This window comes from Entelurus aequoreus, linkage group LG17, assembly GCF_033978785.1.
Source record: "Entelurus aequoreus isolate RoL-2023_Sb linkage group LG17, RoL_Eaeq_v1.1, whole genome shotgun sequence".
Lineage (NCBI taxonomy): Eukaryota > Metazoa > Chordata > Actinopteri > Syngnathiformes > Syngnathidae > Entelurus > Entelurus aequoreus.
In genome coordinates this window covers 12,082,806-12,100,482 of record NC_084747.1, presented here as the reverse complement: position 1 = coordinate 12,100,482, position 17,677 = coordinate 12,082,806, and the positions used below count along the sequence as shown (strand labels likewise).

General features: G+C 43.0%; 1 protein-coding gene across 1 annotated transcript; it reads left to right on the top strand.

Moving 5' to 3' along the window:
- The first annotated feature begins 350 nt into the window (after nucleotides 1-350).
- On the top strand, nucleotides 351-17,478 carry LOC133632444 (zinc finger protein 263-like). Its single transcript, XM_062024854.1, has 2 exons — nucleotides 351-635; nucleotides 16,525-17,478. Exons 1-2 carry the CDS (start codon nucleotides 521-523, stop codon nucleotides 17,373-17,375), a joined length of 966 nt encoding a protein of 321 aa, XP_061880838.1. The 5' UTR covers nucleotides 351-520; the 3' UTR covers nucleotides 17,376-17,478.
- The last annotated feature ends 199 nt before the right edge of the window (nucleotides 17,479-17,677 follow it).

Below are 17,677 nucleotides of genomic sequence, written 5' to 3'. Positions count from 1 at the left end.
AGTCATTGTTTCTTGTTGATGCTGTAAACAAAATGTCACTGTGCAAACCCATGTTTGTTGTTGTACTGAACACACATTGAAAATAAACCGACTGAAATAATAATAATAACAATGATTAATTTCTAAGTCTTTGTTAGCCGTTTGTGAAGTTTTCGCTCGCATCCTGTGCATCTCCTGGGGGCTAAGCCCCCCCTGTCCTTAAAAGTTAGTGACGCCCCTGGGTGTTTCATAGGTTGTTTAAAAAAAAAGTATCAAAATGCATATATTTTGAAAAAAGTAAAGAAGGAAACGGAAGTGTCCGACTATTTGGCGCATGCGCAAACGGATGGTGCAGCTTGATTTAAGTGGCGACCAAGATGGCGGACCGAGTGGTCGTGACTTCCGAAAGAATGTTCAAATGAAGGAGGTAACATCGAAATAGATGGTAAAACATTTGCCATTTCTTAAGCCTACGAAAACGGAAGTTGAGTCCGGAGTGACGGAGTGTTGTCTGAAGTGAAGATTGAAGACGTGATAGAAGATGGACGACTACTGCTATGCTAAGATGGCGACGTCCACTAAAAGAGAACATGACAGAGAATCAGCGCCACCAACTTCCAGCAAATCACCAACGGAGATAAAGACGAAACATGAAGGTGAGTGACTTGAAATGTCGTCATGTAAAGGCTATTGTAAGTTCCTAAAAGAGCCCAAATGAGTGACTGGTCTACATTGTTGAAGAATGTAAAGAAAGAGCCGCCATGATTGTTAGCTTGAAGAAGGAGGAGATGAGAGAATGCACATGTTCAAAGTTAAAGTACCAATGATTGTCACACACACACACACTAGGTGTGGCGAAATTATTCTCTGCATTTGACCCATCACCCTTTATCACTCCCTGGGAGGAGAAAGGAGCAGTGAGCAGCAGCGGTGGCTGCGCCCGGGAATCATTATTGGTGATTTAACCCCCAATTCCAACCCTTGATGCTGAGTGCCAAGCAGGGAGGTAATGGCTCCCATTTTTATAGTCTTTGGTATGACTCTTGGAAATTATTTGGACGTCATAGGCGGTGCCTTTGGACGACAGCTGCTCGTTTGGTCCGTTTTTATTTTTTGAGGTACATGGGTTCCCTCCGGGTACTCCGGCTTCCTCCCACCTCCAAAGACATGCACCTGGGGATAGGTTGATTGGCGACACTAAATTGGCCCTAGTGTGTGTATGTGAGTGTGAATGTTGTCTGTCTATCTGTGTTGGCCCTGTGACGAGGTGGCGACTTGTCCAGGGTGTACCCCGCCTTCCGCCCGATTGTAGCTGAGATAGGCTCCAGCGCCCCCCGCGACCCCGAAGGGAATACGCGGTAGAAAATGGATGGATGGATGGAGGTAACGTTAGTATTTTTGTAACATTTTAACCATCCATCCATTTTCTACCGCTTATCCCTTTCGGGGTCGCGGGGGGTGCTGGAGCCTATCTTTTACCATGAATTGATTAACGTGGGCCCCGACTTAAACAAGTTGAAAAACGTATTCGGGTGTTACCATTTAGTGGTCAATTGTACGGAATATGTACTGTACTGTGCAATCTACTAATAAAAGTCTCAATCAATCAATCAATCTCAGCTACAATCAGGTGGAAGGCGGGGTACACCCTGGACTAGGGATGTCCCGATCCAGGTTTTTGCACTTCCGATCCGATACCGATGTTGTTTTTGCACTTCCGATCCGATACCGATACTGGCCGATACTGGCCTATCCGAGCATGTATTAAAGGCCTACTGAAATGAATTTTTTTAATTTAAACGGGGATAGCAGATCCATTCTATGTGTCATACTTGATCATTTTGCGATATTGCCATATTTTTGCTGAAAGGATTTAGTATAGAACAACATCGATAAAGTTCGCAACTTTTGGTCTCTGATAAAAAAAAAGCCTTGCCCCTACCGGAAGTAGCGTGACGTTGTCAGTTGTTCACTCCCTCATATTTTCCTATTGTTTTCAACGCAGCTAGAGCTATTCGGACCATTACCCCATTAATTTGAGCGAGGATGAAAGATTCGTGGACGAGGAACGTTAGAGTGACGGACTAGAATGCAGTGAAATACATATTTTTTTTCGCTCTGACCGTAACTTAGGTACAAGCTGACTCATTGGATTCCACACTCTCTCCTTTTTCTATTGTGGATCACGGATTTGTATTTCAAACCACCTCGGATACTATATCCTCTTGAAAATGAGAGTCGAGAACGCGAAATGGACATTCAGTGCCTTTTATCTCCACGACAATACATAGACGAAGCTCATGCTAATCAGCATGAGCTAACGTGATAGCATCTGTCTCAAATGCAGATACAAACAAAATAAATAAATCCCTGACTGGAAGGATAGACAGAAGATCAACAATACTATTAAACCATGTACATGTAACTACACGGTTAATAGATCTCAGCCTGGCAAAGCTTAACAATGCTGTTGCTAACGACGCTAAGGCTGACTTAGCAACTTAGCAACCGGACCTCACAGAGTTATGATAAAAACATTAGCGCTCCACCTACGCCAGCCAGCCATCATCTGCCCAGCTCATCAACACCCGTGCTCACCTGCATTCCAGCGATCAACGGCGCGACGAAGGACTTCACCCGATCATCCGTGCGGTGGCCGGTTAGCATCAGCTAGCGCGTCTGCTATCCAAGTGAGTAATCCTTGTTGTGTTGCTACAGCCAGCCGCTATACACCGACCCACCTACAACGTTCTTCTTTGCAGCCTCCATTGTTCATTAAACAAATTGCAAAAGATTCACCAACACAGATGTCCAGAATACTGTGGAATTATGAAATGAAAACAGAGCTTTTTTGTATTGTATTCAATACTTCCGGTTCAATGATTGACGTCACGCACATCCTCATCCTCCGAAGGCTTTTTCAACCGGAAGTGTGGCGGGAATTTTAAAATTGCACTTTATAAGTTAACCCGGCCGTATTGGCATGTGTTGCAATGTTAAGATTCCATCATTGATATATAAACTATCAGACTGCGTGGTCGGTAGTAGTGGCTTTCAGTAGGCGTTTAAAGTTTTTTAGCCTACTTAGTTGTCAGATTCATGTTGAAAAGGGTTTTAGTACTCTTGATAACAACTAGCCAGCTGAATTAGGTGCGTTTGAATAATACACAATGGTTGGTAACAAGAAACTGACCTGTTTATTCAAGGATGAACACAAAATAGACAAAATTATACATGACAAACAGAAATGGCATCATTGAACAGTAAAAAAAGTGAATAGTATAAAGTGCAAATAATGCTGTAAACATTATTTAAAAAAGCAAAACACACAAACAACATGAGTGGGATAAAATGTCTATAACTCAGCACCAATACTTGCTCTTGAACAAGTGTAAACTTTTAAAAATATATATACAGTATATCTACACACTCCCTTCAATTGTTTACCCCCCCCCTGGTGGCAGTATGTCACGCTTTAGCACTGTTCAGTGTCAGTATGTCACGCTTTAGCACTGTTCAGTGGCAGTATGTCACGCTTTAGCACTGTTCAGTGGCAGTATGTCACGCTTTAGCACTGTTCAGTGGCAGTATGTCACGCTTTAGCACTGTTCAGTGGCAGTGTGTCACGCTTTAGCACTGTTCAGTGGCAGTATGTCACGCTTTAGCACTGTTCAGTGGCAGTATGTCACGCTTTAGCACTGTTCAGTGGCAGTATGTCACGCTTTAGCAATGTTCAGTGGCAGTATGTCACGCTTTAGCACTGTTCAGTGGCAGTATGTCACGCTTTAGCACTGTTCAGTGGCAGTATGTCACGCTTTAGCACTGTTCAGTGGCAGTATGTCACGCTTTAGCACTGTTCAGTGGCAGTATGTCACGCTTTAGCAATGTTCAGTGGCAGTATGTCACGCTTTAGCACTGTTCAGTGGCAGTATGTCACGCTTTAGCACTGTTCAGTGGCAGTATGTCACGCTTTAGCACTGTTCAGTGGCAGTATGTCACGCTATAGCACTGTTCAGTGGCAGTATGTCACGCTTTAGCACTGTTCAGTGGCAGTATGTCACGCGTTAGCACTGTTCAGTGGCAGTATGTCACGCTTTAGCACTGTTCAGTGGCAGTATGTCACGCTTTAGCAATGTTCAGTGGCAGTATGTCACGCTTTAGCACTGTTCAGTGGCAGTATGTCACGCTTTAGCACTGTTCAGTGGCAGTATGTCACGCTTTAGCAATGTTCAGTGGCAGTATGTCACGCTTTAGCAATGTTCAGTGGCAGTATGTCACGCTTTAGCAATGTTCAGTGGCAGTATGTCACGCTTTAGCACTGTTCAGTGGCAGTATGTCACGCTTTAGCACTGTTCAGTGGCAGTATGTCACGCTTTAGCAATGTTCAGTGGCAGTATGTCACGCTTTAGCACTGTTCAGTGGCAGTATGTCACGCTTTAGCACTGTTCAGTGGCAGTATGTCACGCTTTAGCAATGTTCAGTGGCAGTATGTCACGCTTTAGCAATGTTCAGTGGCAGTATGTCACGCTTTAGCAATGTTCAGTGGCAGTATGTCACGCTTTAGCACTGTTCAGTGGCAGTATGTCACGCTTTAGCACTGTTCAGTGGCAGTATGTCACGCTTTAGCACTGTTCAGTGTCAGTATGTCACGCTTTAGCAATGTTCAGTGGCAGTATGTCACGCTTTAGCACTGTTCAGTGGCAGTATGTCACGCTTTAGCAATGTTCAGTGGCAGTATGTCACGCTTTAGCACTGTTCAGTGGCAGTATGTCACGCTTTAGCACTGTTCAGTGGCAGTATGTCACGCTTTAGCAATGTTCAGTGGCAGTATGTCACGCTTTAGCAATGTTCAGTGGCAGTATGTCACGCTTTAGCACTGTTCAGTGGCAGTATGTCACGCTTTAGCACTGTTCAGTGGCAGTATGTCACGCTTTAGCACTGTTCAGTGGCAGTATGTCACGCTTTAGCACTGTTCAGTGGCAGTATGTCACGCTTTAGCACTGTTCAGTGGCAGTATGTCACGCTTTAGCAATGTTCAGTGGCAGTATGTTACGCTTTAGCACTGTTCAGTGGCAGTATGTCACGCTTTAGCACTGTTCAGTGGCAGTATGTCACGCTTTAGAGTATGTCACGCTTTAGCACTGTTCAGTGGCAGTATGTCACGCTTTAGCAATGTTCAGTGGCAGTATGTCACGCTTTAGCAATGTTCAGTGGCAGTATGTCACGCTTTAGCACTGTTCAGTGGCAGTATGTCACGCTTTAGCACTGTTCAGTGGCAGTATGTCACGCTTTAGCAATGTTCAGTGGCAGTATGTCACGCTTTAGCAATGTTCAGTGGCAGTATGTCACGCTTTAGCAATGTTCAGTGGCAGTATGTCACGCTTTAGCACTGTTCAGTGGCAGTATGTCACGCTTTAGCACTGTTCAGTGGCAGTATGTCACGCTTTAGCACTGTTCAGTGGCAGTATGTCACGCTTTAGCACTGTTCAGTGGCAGTATGTCACGCTTTAGCACTGTTCAGTGGCAGTAACGTCACGCTTTAGCACTGTTCAGTGGCAGTAACGTCACGCTTTAGCACTGTTCAGTGGCAGTAACGTCACGCTTTAGCACTGTTCAGTGGCAGTAACGTCACGCTTTAGCACTGTTCAGTGGCAGTAACGTCACGCTTTAGCACTGTTCAGTGGCAGTATGTCACGCTTTAGCACTGTTCAGTGGCAGTAACGTCACGCTTTAGCACTGTTCAGTGGCAGTAACGTCACGCTTTAGCACTGTTCAGTGGCAGTAACGTCACGCTTTAGCACTGTTCAGTGGCAGTATGTCACGCTTTAGCACTGTTCAGTGGCAGTATGTCACGCTTTAGCACTGTTCAGTGGCAGTATGTCACGCTTTAGCACTGTTCAGTGGCAGTATGTCACGCTTTAGCAATGTTCAGTGGCAGTATGTCACGCTTTAGCACTGTTCAGTGGCAGTATGTCACGCTTTAGCACTGTTCAGTGGCAGTATGTCACGCTTTAGCAATGTTCAGTGGCAGTATGTCACGCTTTAGCAATGTTCAGTGGCAGTATGTCACGCTTTAGCACTGTTCAGTGGCAGTATGTCACGCTTTAGCACTGTTCAGTGGCAGTATGTCACGCTTTAGCACTGTTCAGTGGCAGTATGTCACGCTTTAGCACTGTTCAGTGGCAGTATGTCACGCTTTAGCACTGTTCAGTGGCAGTATGTCACGCTTTAGCAATGTTCAGTGGCAGTATGTCACGCTTTAGCACTGTTCAGTGGCAGTATGTCACGCTTTAGCACTGTTCAGTGGCAGTATGTCACGCTTTAGCACTGTTCAGTGGCAGTATGTCACGCTTTAGCACTGTTCAGTGGCAGTATGTCACGCTTTAGCACTGTTCAGTGGCAGTATGTCACGCTTTAGCACTGTTCAGTGGCAGTATGTCACGCTTTAGCACTGTTCAGTGGCAGTATGTCACGCTTCGCAAACGTTTCTGTCAGAGTTAGTTGGGTAGGACCTTTCTTTTTCTTTTCGTCAGTTTTCCTTAGAAAGTCTTCATATTCTTTACTGTGGTATTTCGCTAAATGCTTGATCAGATTTGTTGTATTAAAATGTCTTACAACTTTACCACCACGCTTGACTTTGTAGTGGCATGTTTTGCACTCCACCTCTTCATCTTTTTCGTTTTGTAGGGTAAAATAATCCCACACAGCTGACATTTTTACCGGTAACTTCCGCTCGCCTTTTGGAACCATGAACCGGCATCCGCTTCCGATTAGGACGGTTAGGACACAGACCTGTGGATGTGTTGAAGGTGTGCTGGAAAATGCGGAATGGGAATTAGGGAGCATCAGAAAAGTGGAATGTGTTATTTAAATCGGTGCGTTAGAAAACACAGACCGGAGTTTTTTTTAAAACTGGATCTGGATCGCCATTTTCCCATGCCTTGCCGATACGCATTTTTTGGCAAATATCGGCGGCCGATCCGATCCAAATATCGGATCGGGACAACCCTACCCTGGACAAGTCGCCACCTCATCGCAGGGCCAACGCAGATAGACAGACAACATTCACACTCACATTCACACACTAGGGCCATTTTAACAATGTCTTTGTAATGTTCTTTATGTTGTGTCTTCAAGTGATTACAAAAAAAGAATCAACGTGTTCAAGTCGCAAGCAACGACTCTTTTGCAGCGTGTTTTGCAGATAAGCCTACCTTGTTTTATTGGGGTCTGATTTTTTTTCAATCCAAACAAAGGACTTCCTCTTTTTGACACCAATTCCCCTTCAGGGTTTGTTATTTCAGCTTCCATTGTGGTCTCTAGCCCCTGGGAAAAAAATGAAACCACCAGTCTTGGAGAATGTTCAAAACGGTTGTTCCATTTTGTCGAGAAAATAGGTTGATTGGCAACACTAATTTGGCCCTAGTGTGGCTGGAGTTATACAAGGGGACACACTAGCCCCTTTCCTCTTCATCATAGTCCTTGATCATGCGCTCAGGAAGGCAATAAATGGGCGAGAGCAGGAACTTGGCTTCACGCTGACACCAAGGAAGTCCAGTCGACAACCGGCAGTGGTCCCGACAGACCTTGACTATGCGGATGACATTAGTCTGCTCTCCAATAACGTGGAACAAGCACAAGAACTCCTACACAGGGTAGAGCTAGAGTGCACCAAGGTTGGCCTGAGGCTAAATGCCAAGAAAACTGAGGTCATGACCTACAATGTTCCGCCAGAACATCAACCTCTGGTAACAGCAGGACGCACTGTGTTGAAAGAAGTTGAGGACTTCAAATACCTGGGCGGATGGGTCAACTCAACTGAGCAAGATTTAAAAGTGAGGAAGGCACTTGCATGGAGGGCCCTGAACGGCATGACCAGTGTATGGAGCTCCAACCTCCCCCGCCAAATCAAACTCAGCTTCTTCCACGCGACAGTTGAGTCCGTTCTCCTCTATGGCAGCGAATGCTGGACCCTGAAGCCAACCCTGGAGAGGTCTCTGGATGGTTGCTACACCCGGATGCTGCGTGCAGTGCATAACATCAACAAGAGTGCGCACGTAACCAACAGAATCCTCTACAAGGGAATACCAAGGGTGAGCAAGAAGATTGATATAAGGAGAATGAGACTAGCAGGGCACTGCCAAAGGCATCAGGAGCTGCCAGCCAGCAAATTGGTGCTGTGGGAACCAACACATGGGCATCGGTCGAGAGGACGTCCCACACTGAGTACCAAGGAACTGGCCAAATGTATGGAGAATCAGGATGACTGGAAGCAACGATGGACGGCTCGTCTGAGGACGACCTAGAGAGAGTGTGTGGCCCTAGTGCAGGGGTCGGCAACCCGTGGCTCCGGAGCCGCATGCGGCTCCTTGACCACTCTGATGCGGCTCAGCTACATACATGCCGACCCCCCCCCCCCCCGATTTTCCCAGGAGATTTATGGATCTCAGTGTCTCTCATAGATTACTCCCAGGGAAAAAATAATCCTATTTACACTCTAATTACTAAATAAAGGGCGTGCCCTACTTGCACTGCAGTCATTGTCCTCTATAGCATTTACACACAGCGTGCCAGTCCAGCCACATGTTGCATGTTGTTATTACTTGCACACACAGGAGACAGCAAAGCATACTTACTCATCAGCCACACAGATTACACTGACGGTAGCCGTATCAAACAACTTTAACATTGTTACGTTACAAATATGCGCCACACTGTGAACCCACACCAAAAAAGAATGAAAAACACATTTCTGGAGAACATTCCACTGTAACACAACATAAACACAACACAACCATTACCCAGAATCCCATGCAGCCCTAACTCTTCCGGTCAACATTATACACCCCCGCTACCACCAAATCCCCCCACACATCAACCCCCCCCCCCTCTCCGTGCGTTGGTTGAGCGAAAGAGTTAGGGCTGCATGGGATTCTGGGTATTGGTACCGTCAGTGTAAGATGTGTGGCTGCTGAGTTAGTACGCCTTGCTGTCATTTACGTGAGCAAGCTGAAATTGAGCAGGTACACTGTTAGGGCAGACTGTAGAGGGCGCCAAATGCAGTGTCATCACGCTCTGATATTCGGGAGTCTCCCGGGAAAAATGAGAGGATTGGCAAGCATGACGCTATCAAGCGCCATTCATTCAAAACTCGCGGGCTGCACTAACATCAAATTTCCACATTAAAGTGCGTGCCGGTGCGTGTGTCGGAGACCCCTGGTTAACATAGCACAAAGCATTTAAGCTTTGTATGCAGTTTTTCATTTTTAATTTTTTTTTTTGTGGCTCCCATTACTTTCTTTAATTTGTGAAACTTGCCAAAATGGCTCTTTGAGTGGTAAAGGTTGTCGACCCCTGCCCTAGTGTGTGAATGTGAGTGTGAATGTTGTCTGTCTATCTGTGATGAGCCCTGTGATGAGGTGGCGTCTTGTCCAGGGTGTACCCCGCCTTCCGCCCGAATGCAGCTGAGATAGGCTCCAGCACCCCCCGCAGCCCCAAAAGGGACAAGCGGTAGAAAATGGATGGATGGATGGAAGCCGATAACAGATATGACACAAAACAATAGTCATTTCAAATGGCAACTTTCTAGATGTAAAGGGGAACTGCACTTTTTTTGGAATGTTGCCTATCATTTACAATCCAAGTGTCAGACAAGAATATAGACAATATAGACAAAGACATATGTTGTTTTTCTAATGCATCAACTCTCAAGTGAATGTTAGTAAGAGAAAATGCAGTTTCATTTTTAGATCAAGCAGTGTAAAAAATGATGCAATCACCCAATTATGAGACAAAAATATGGAATTTTGAAAAACAAACAAACACACTACAACACACCGCTGTTGTTTTGTTGCACCACCTCTGGCTTTTATAACAGCTTGTAGTCTATGAGTCATGATTGACAAATACAACGCTTCATCAATCTTGCTCCAACTTTCTTTGATTGCTGTTGTCAGATCAGCTTTGCAGGTTGGAATCTTGTCATGGACCTTTTTCTTAAATGTCCACCTCACATTTTAAATTAGATTGAGATCCGGACTATTTGCAGACCTTGACCTTTTCTATCTTTCTTCTAGGTAAGTTTTTGAAGTTTTTGTTCCATGGCAAAATGCATTATCATCTTGAAAATGATGTCATCGTCCCCACCATCTTTTTGATGGATGGAATAAGGAGAGTTATCAAAATGTCAATGTAAACTTGTGGACTTATTAAAGGCCTACTGAAACCCACTACTACCGACCACGCAGTCTGATAGTTTATATATCAATGATGAAATCTTAACATTATAACACATGCCAATACGGCCGGGTTAACTTATAAAGTGACATTTTAAATTTGCCGCTAAACTTCCGGTTCGAAACGCCTCTGAGGAGGACGTATGCGTGTGACGTAGCCCGGGGAACACGGGTATGCCTTCCACATTGAAGCCAATACGAAAAAGCTCTGTTTTCATTTCATAATTCCACAGTATTCTGGACATCTGTGTTCGTGAATCTGTTGCAATCATGTTCATTGCATTATGGAGAAGGAAGCTGAGCAAGCAAAGAAGAAAGTTGTCGGTGCGAAATGGACGTATTTTTCGAACGTAGTCAGCAACAACAGTACACAGCCGGCGCTTCTTTGTTTCCATTCCCGAAAGATGCAGTCAAGATGGAAGAACTCGGATAACAGAGACTCTAACCAGGAGGACTTTTGACTTCGATACACAGACGCCTGTAGAGAACTGGGACAACACAGACTCTTACCAGGATTACTTTGATTTGGATGACAAAGACGCAGACGTGCTACTGTGAGTATGCAGCTTTGGCTTCTAAACATTTGATCGCTTGACCGTATGTGCGCAACTTTTTTTTGCGTATGTACGTAACTTTTTTAAAATATATAAGCTTTATGAACCTTGGGTTAGGTGAACGGTCTTTTGGGCTGAGTGATTGTGTGTGTTGATCAGGTGTTTGAATTGTATTGGCGTGTTCTATGGAGCTAGGAGCTAGCATAGGAGCTAGGAGCTAGCATAGCAAACACGCAGGTGTTTTTATGCAGGATTAATTTGTGGCATATTAAATATAAGCCTGGTTGTGTTGTGGCTAATAGAGTGTATATATGTCTTGTGTTTATTTACGGTTGTAGTCATTCCCAGCTGAATATCAGGTACCGTGAGTATGCAGCCTTGGCTGCTAAACATTTGATAGCTTGACCGTATGTGCGCGTCACGTACGTAACTTTTTAAAAATATATAAGCTTTATGAACCCTGGGTTAGGTGAACGGTCTTTTGGGCTGAGTGATTGTGTGTGTTGATCAGGTGTTTGAATTGTATTGGCGTGTTCTATGGAGCTAGGAGCTAGCAGAGGAGCTAGGAGCTAGCGTAACAAACACGCAGGTGTTTTTATGCAGGATTAATTTGTGGCATATTAAATATAAGCCTGGTTGTGTTGTGGCTAATAGAGTATATATATGTCTTGTGTTTATTTACGGTTGTAGTCATTCCCAGCTGAATATCAGGTACCGTGAGTATGCAGCCTTGGCTGCTAAACATTTGATAGCTTGACCGTATGTGCGCGTCACGTACGTAACTTTTTAAAAATATATAAGCTTTATGAACCTTGGGTTAGGTGAACGGTCTTTTGGGCTGAGTGATTGTGTGTGTTGATCAGGTGTTTGAATTGTATTGGCGTGTTCTATGGAGCTAGGAGCTAGCAGAGGAGCTAGGAGCTAGCGTAACAAACACGCAGGTGTTTTTATGCAGGATTAATTTGTGGCATATTAAATATAAGCCTGGTTGTGTTGTGGCTAATAGAGTATATATATGTCTTGTGTTTATTTACTGTTGTAGTCATTCCCAGCTGAATATCAGGTCACCCCCGGCTCTCACAGCATCTTCCCTATCTGAATAGCTTCAACTCCCCACTAGTCCTTCACTTGCACTTTACTCATCCACAAATCTTTCATCCTCGCTCAAATTAATGGGGAAATTGTCGCTTTCTCGGTCCGAATCTCTCTCACTTCATGCGGCCATCATTGTAAACAATAGGGAACTTTGCGTATATGTTCAACTGACTACGTCACGCTACTTCCGGTAGGGGCAAGCCTTTTTTTTTTATCAGATACCAAAAGTTGCAATCTTTATCGTCGTTGTTCTATACTAAATCCTTTCAGCAAAAATATGGCAATATCGCGAAATGATCAAGTATGACACATAGAATAGATCTGCTATCCCCGTTTAAATAAAAAAAAATTCATTTCAGTAGGCCTTTAAGCATTATTAATTGCTCTCTTCAGACATGGGTCTTCCCTGCCATTTTTAAAGTGGCGGTGCTGAGGCCCCTTCTGAAGAAGAGCGTTTCAGACCCAAACATTTTTAATGACTACCAACCTGTATCCAACTTACAGTTCTTAAGTAAGATTTTCGGGAAAAACTTATTTTTTTAACCAAGTCAAAGTATTTTTAGGTAGAAATAACAATTTAGGGAGACATCAATCTGGTTTTAGGATGAACCGCAGTACCGAGAAACTACTTTTAAAGATTTTAAACCACATCAGGTGGAATTTAGGTAATAAAAATATCACAGTGTTGGTTCTGCTGGATCTAAACGACCGTTTTGATACAGTGGACTATTACATTTTGTTAAATAAACTTCCGCACCTGGTGGAGTACTCTGGTACTGTTTTTAAGTGGTACCACCTTTTTTAATGTAAGTATGGATGCATGTTCCCCAGGAACCCATGATATAAGATGTGGGGTTCCCCAAAGCTCAAGTTTAGGTCCCATTCTATTTCATCTCTATATGCTGCCTCCTGGGGACTTCATTAGGAGACACGGCATCAGTTTCCACGGTTACGCTGACGACACACAGTTACATCTCCGTGTCTCCTGATGACACAGGACCAGTAGACGCCCTTGTTAACTGCATTTTAGACATCAAGTCATGGATGGCAGTGAATTTCCCACAGCTCAACCAGGACAAAACAGAGGTTTTAGTTATAGGACCGGAAGGCCAGAGAGAGAAACTATAACCAAAATTACAATATTTTAAATCAACACAATCCATAAAAAATCTGGGCGTGATTTTTGACTCCGAGTTGACGTTTATTCAACATAGTTTTTTTTAAATTATTTTAAAAGGGAACTGCACTTTCTTTGAATTACACCTATTGTTTACAGTTATTATGAGAGATAAGTAGACAAGTTATTTCATTTTATTGCTGTCTAACATGTGAAAATCGTCTAATTCTAGGTGGCAAGCAATGCAGCTAATGGAAACAATCTGTTCTACCTCCAAATCACTTTAAAAATGCATTCATAAACCGTCAACAATACTTTATTTACATTTCATAACCTGTATAACAACCAAGCTGTAACGACATTGTTATAGTAAGAGCGAGCACTGGCTCTTAAAAGCTAACTACGGCAAGAGTTAAGTGAGCTTCTACAACAACACAAAACGTGTTTGTAACGTGTTTGTAATGCACAACACTGCGATACGACACCAATCTGTACTGACTGAAAAACAAGAACAATCATATTACATTGTCTGTAAAGTATTATTTCATGTTTAGTTTGTACACAGCAAGCCAGACAGTGTATGTACTCTAGTTGTAATAACACGCATGACGTGCTGCGTGTATCATGATCAACATTAAAGTGACTAACTTGATGGACAGTTGCTCGTCCGATCCAGCTGGCCGGGGACGTTTCTTGTTGATTTTGGGTAAGCAATCCATTTATGTCGAAATAGCTTGCCTCCAAGTTCCTTATTTATAGCCTCAATATCGCTTTCATCCCCCTCTCCCGGTATCCGTCTGCTCCAACGTCTCACTCTTCCTTTGTGCTTGCATTCTGTAAGCAGCGGTATATTTAACTTCAAAAGTACAAGGTTGTAAATCATCATTTGTCCCAAAATTGTTGTCTCGTTGCGACCCCGAAGGGAATAAGCGGTAGAAAATGGATGGATGGATGGACTTGAACACACATTGTTGCCAAAAGTCAAACATGTGCTGCTATGGAAACAGAAATCAATACGCGGAATAAATCAGTCCAGGAAATCATTAAAATTATAAAAATATGGTAAATATTGGACATATTACATATTGTTATGAATGTGTCTGTTACTACATTATATATATACACTACCGTTCAAAAGTTTGGGGTCACCCAAACAATTTTGTGGAATAGCCTTCATTTCTAAGAACAAGAATAGACTGTCGAGTTTCAGATGAAAGTTCTCTTTTTCTGGCCATTTTGAGCGTTTGATTGACCCCACAAATGTGATGCTCCAGAAACTCAATCTGCTCAAAGGAAGGTCAGTTTTGTAGCTTCTGTAACGAGCTAAACTGTTTTCAGATGTGTGAACATGATTGCACAAGGGTTTTCTAATCATCAATTAGCCTTCTGAGCCAATGAGCAAACACATTGTACCATTAGAACACTGGAGTGATAGTTGCTGGAAATGGGCCTCTATGCACCTATGTAGATATTGCACCAAAAACCAGACATTTGCAGCTAGAATAGTCATTTACCACATTAGCAATGTATAGAGTGTATTTCTTTAAAGTTAAGACTAGTTTAAAGTTATCTTCATTGAAAAGTACAGTGCTTTTCCTTCAAAATAAGGACATTTCAATGTGACCTCAAACTTTTGAACGGTAGTGTATACTTGCAGTGTGTATATTAAACATTAACCTTTTAAGGCCCAAGCTGTTTGTTTACATGCTTTTTTTATTTCTCTTTGCTACTTGGGCTTATTGGACCCTAATTAGAATAAAAACTAAGAATCATCTTTTGATATGATGTACTTAGTCCATAAGTACACAAACATGTACTTCATGTGTAGTGACATGCTAATTCTTGTTTTTACACTTTTTTTTCAAAATTCCATTGTATGTTATACTCTTCTGACACCACCAGATGGCAGTATAAGTGTCCACATAAGCGGCCATAAGACCCCAATTCAGTAGTGTACACAATTTTGGAAATAAGAGCTAAAAGGTGCTGTCCACGCATGTGGCCACTAAGCCTTTAGAGGTTTTAATGGAGGGTTTTGAAGTTGTTTTAGAGGGCTTTGAAGGCTACAACGGTGACTCATCGTTCAAGCGTTCTTTATTATCTTTAAAATCGTAAAAAAGAGACCTGTGTGTTCTGATGATAGGGAGAAAAAAAAGTGCAGTTCCCTTTTAAGAACATAGATACAGAGTCCGCCTGTTTCTCTCCCAAGCCAACACTAAGTTGCTAATGCATGCTTTTATTTCCTGTCGTTTAGACTATTGTAATTACCTGATCTTTGGTCTGCCCAAAAATAACATGAGAACTGTACAATTATTAGGACCAGAAGGCGGGAGCACATTACACCAGTTTTAAAGTCACTGCATTGGCTCCTGGTCTACTTCAGGGTCGGTTTTTAAAGTTCCACTATTAGTTTGGAAATGTTTTAATGGCCTAGAGCCTTCTTATATATCTGACCTATTTTTAGGTGGCATTAAATTTAGTTATTGCCCAGTCTGGACACCTAAAAGGGCCTTTTTCCTCAGTGCAATGTCATGTTTTGTAATTATCAATAGTGCTGTGCGTGTGTGTTTTCTTCTCTTCTTTTTTGGGTGTACATGTTTATGTTTTTGTATGTTATGTGATTATATTGTAATCATTCTGGCAAGGCACTAAATCAGGGGTAGGGAACCTGTGGCTCTTTTGATGACTGCATCTGGCTCTCAGATAAATCTTAGCTGACATTGCTTAACACGATAAGTAATGAATAATTCCGCTGGTAATCACAGTGATAAAAATAACGTTCAAATTATAAAACACACTCATGCATTTTAATCCATCCACCCGTTTTCTACCACACTTGTTCAAGAAGTCACATTAATGGTAAGAAGTATTTTATTTATTATTGGTTAGCTTCAGATTAAGAATGTTATTAAAAATAATAAGAAACTTACTATACCCTAAAAATGTTGGTCTTATTTAAAAATGCACACATTTAGTTGTTGTAGAGGTTGCCCTCTAGTGGGTTCCTCGGACCACCACACACTGCTACGAGAGCCCGGATTTCTTGGTACAACACTGTTTTATTTGCATACAGATTGGTCGGCTTTTTCTTTCCAGCAAAATGTCTTTCTTTTCAGAGTCCGTGTCTCTCTCTCTCTGGCTCCCACTCCAACTCCAACCTCGTGTCTCGTCCCGGCTGCTGCTAATAAAGGCGACAGGGGATTAGATAACATGGCCCACCTGGGCCATCCACTCACCTGTCGCTGTCTTCGAGGCCGGTCCTTGCACACCCCGTTCCGCGACAGGCCCACAGGCCACGCCCCCCTCCGCAGTTGTATTCAGTGTTAAAAAATATTCTATGGCTCTCACGGAAATACATTTTAAAATATTTGGCTTTCATGGCTCTCTCAGCCAAAAAGGTTCCCGACCCCTTCACTAAATGAATGGCCATGAAACCCTACACACACATACAGTACATAGAAAAAAGTGTGTCGCGAGTTTAAGGAGAAATATCTCATGGATCATGGCTGAAACAAAGTGTGTTTGTGTTGTTTGTGTCCTGCAGATGTCCAGCAGCTTATTGTTCATCCAGAAGAACAGCTGCAGAGGCGGAACCCCACCCGGAAGCAGGAGGCTAAGCAGCTCCTCCACATTGAAGAGGAGGAGGAAACCTGGATCACTCAGGAGGGAGAGTGTCTTCTAGGACGAGAGGAAGTTGATCTCACCAAGTTGCCACTGAGTATTCTCTCTGTGAAGACTGAAGAGAAACCACAAGTAGACAACGCCTTAGGTCCACTATCAGATAGTGAGGCTGAAGACGAGGTTCAAAAACCTTTGAGCGGCAAAAGAGACTGTAAACGTCTCCTTCAGCCGAAGGCGGGGACCTCCACTTTGAAGCAGGAGGCTTTACAGGCCCCTAATTTTAAAAAGGAAGAGGAGGAACTCTGGATAACTCAGGAGGGAGAGTGTCTTGTAAGGTCAGAGAAAGCAGTACTCGCCAAGTTGCCACTGACTGTTGTCTCAGTGAAGACTGAAGATGATGAAGAGAAACCACAAGGAGACAACCTCTTAGCTCCACTATCAAATAGTGAGGCTGAAGATGAGGTTAAAGAACCTTTGAGCAGCGATACGGACTGTGAACGTGATATGAGGACTCACACTGACTTTGAATGCTCTAAAAAGAAGAGCAGTAAAAAACTTTTGAGCTGCTCAGTTTGTCATAAAAGTTTCAAGAAAAAGAGCAATTTGACTCAACATATGAGAACACACACAGGGGAAAAGCCATTTGACTGTTCAGTTTGTGGTAAAGGCTTTTGCCAAAAGAGCAATTTGACTGAACACAAGAGAACACACACCGGAGAAAAAACATTAATTGTTCAGTTTGTAGTAAAAGCTTTTCTCGAAAGAGCAGTTTGACTCAACACATGAGAACACACACAGGAGAAAAAACATTTAAATGTTCAGTTTGTAGTAAATGCTTTTCTTCCAGATCAGGTTTGACTCAACACATAATGACACATAACGGACAAAAAACCTTTTGTTGTTCCGTTTGTGGTAAAAGCTTTTTCCTTAAGAGCAATTTGATACAACATAGGGGAACACACATTGGAGAGAAACCTTTTAATTGTTCAGTTTGCAGTAAAAGCTTTTCTAAAAATAACAATTTGACTGAACACATTAGAACACACACAGGGGAAAAACCATTTAATTGCTCAGTT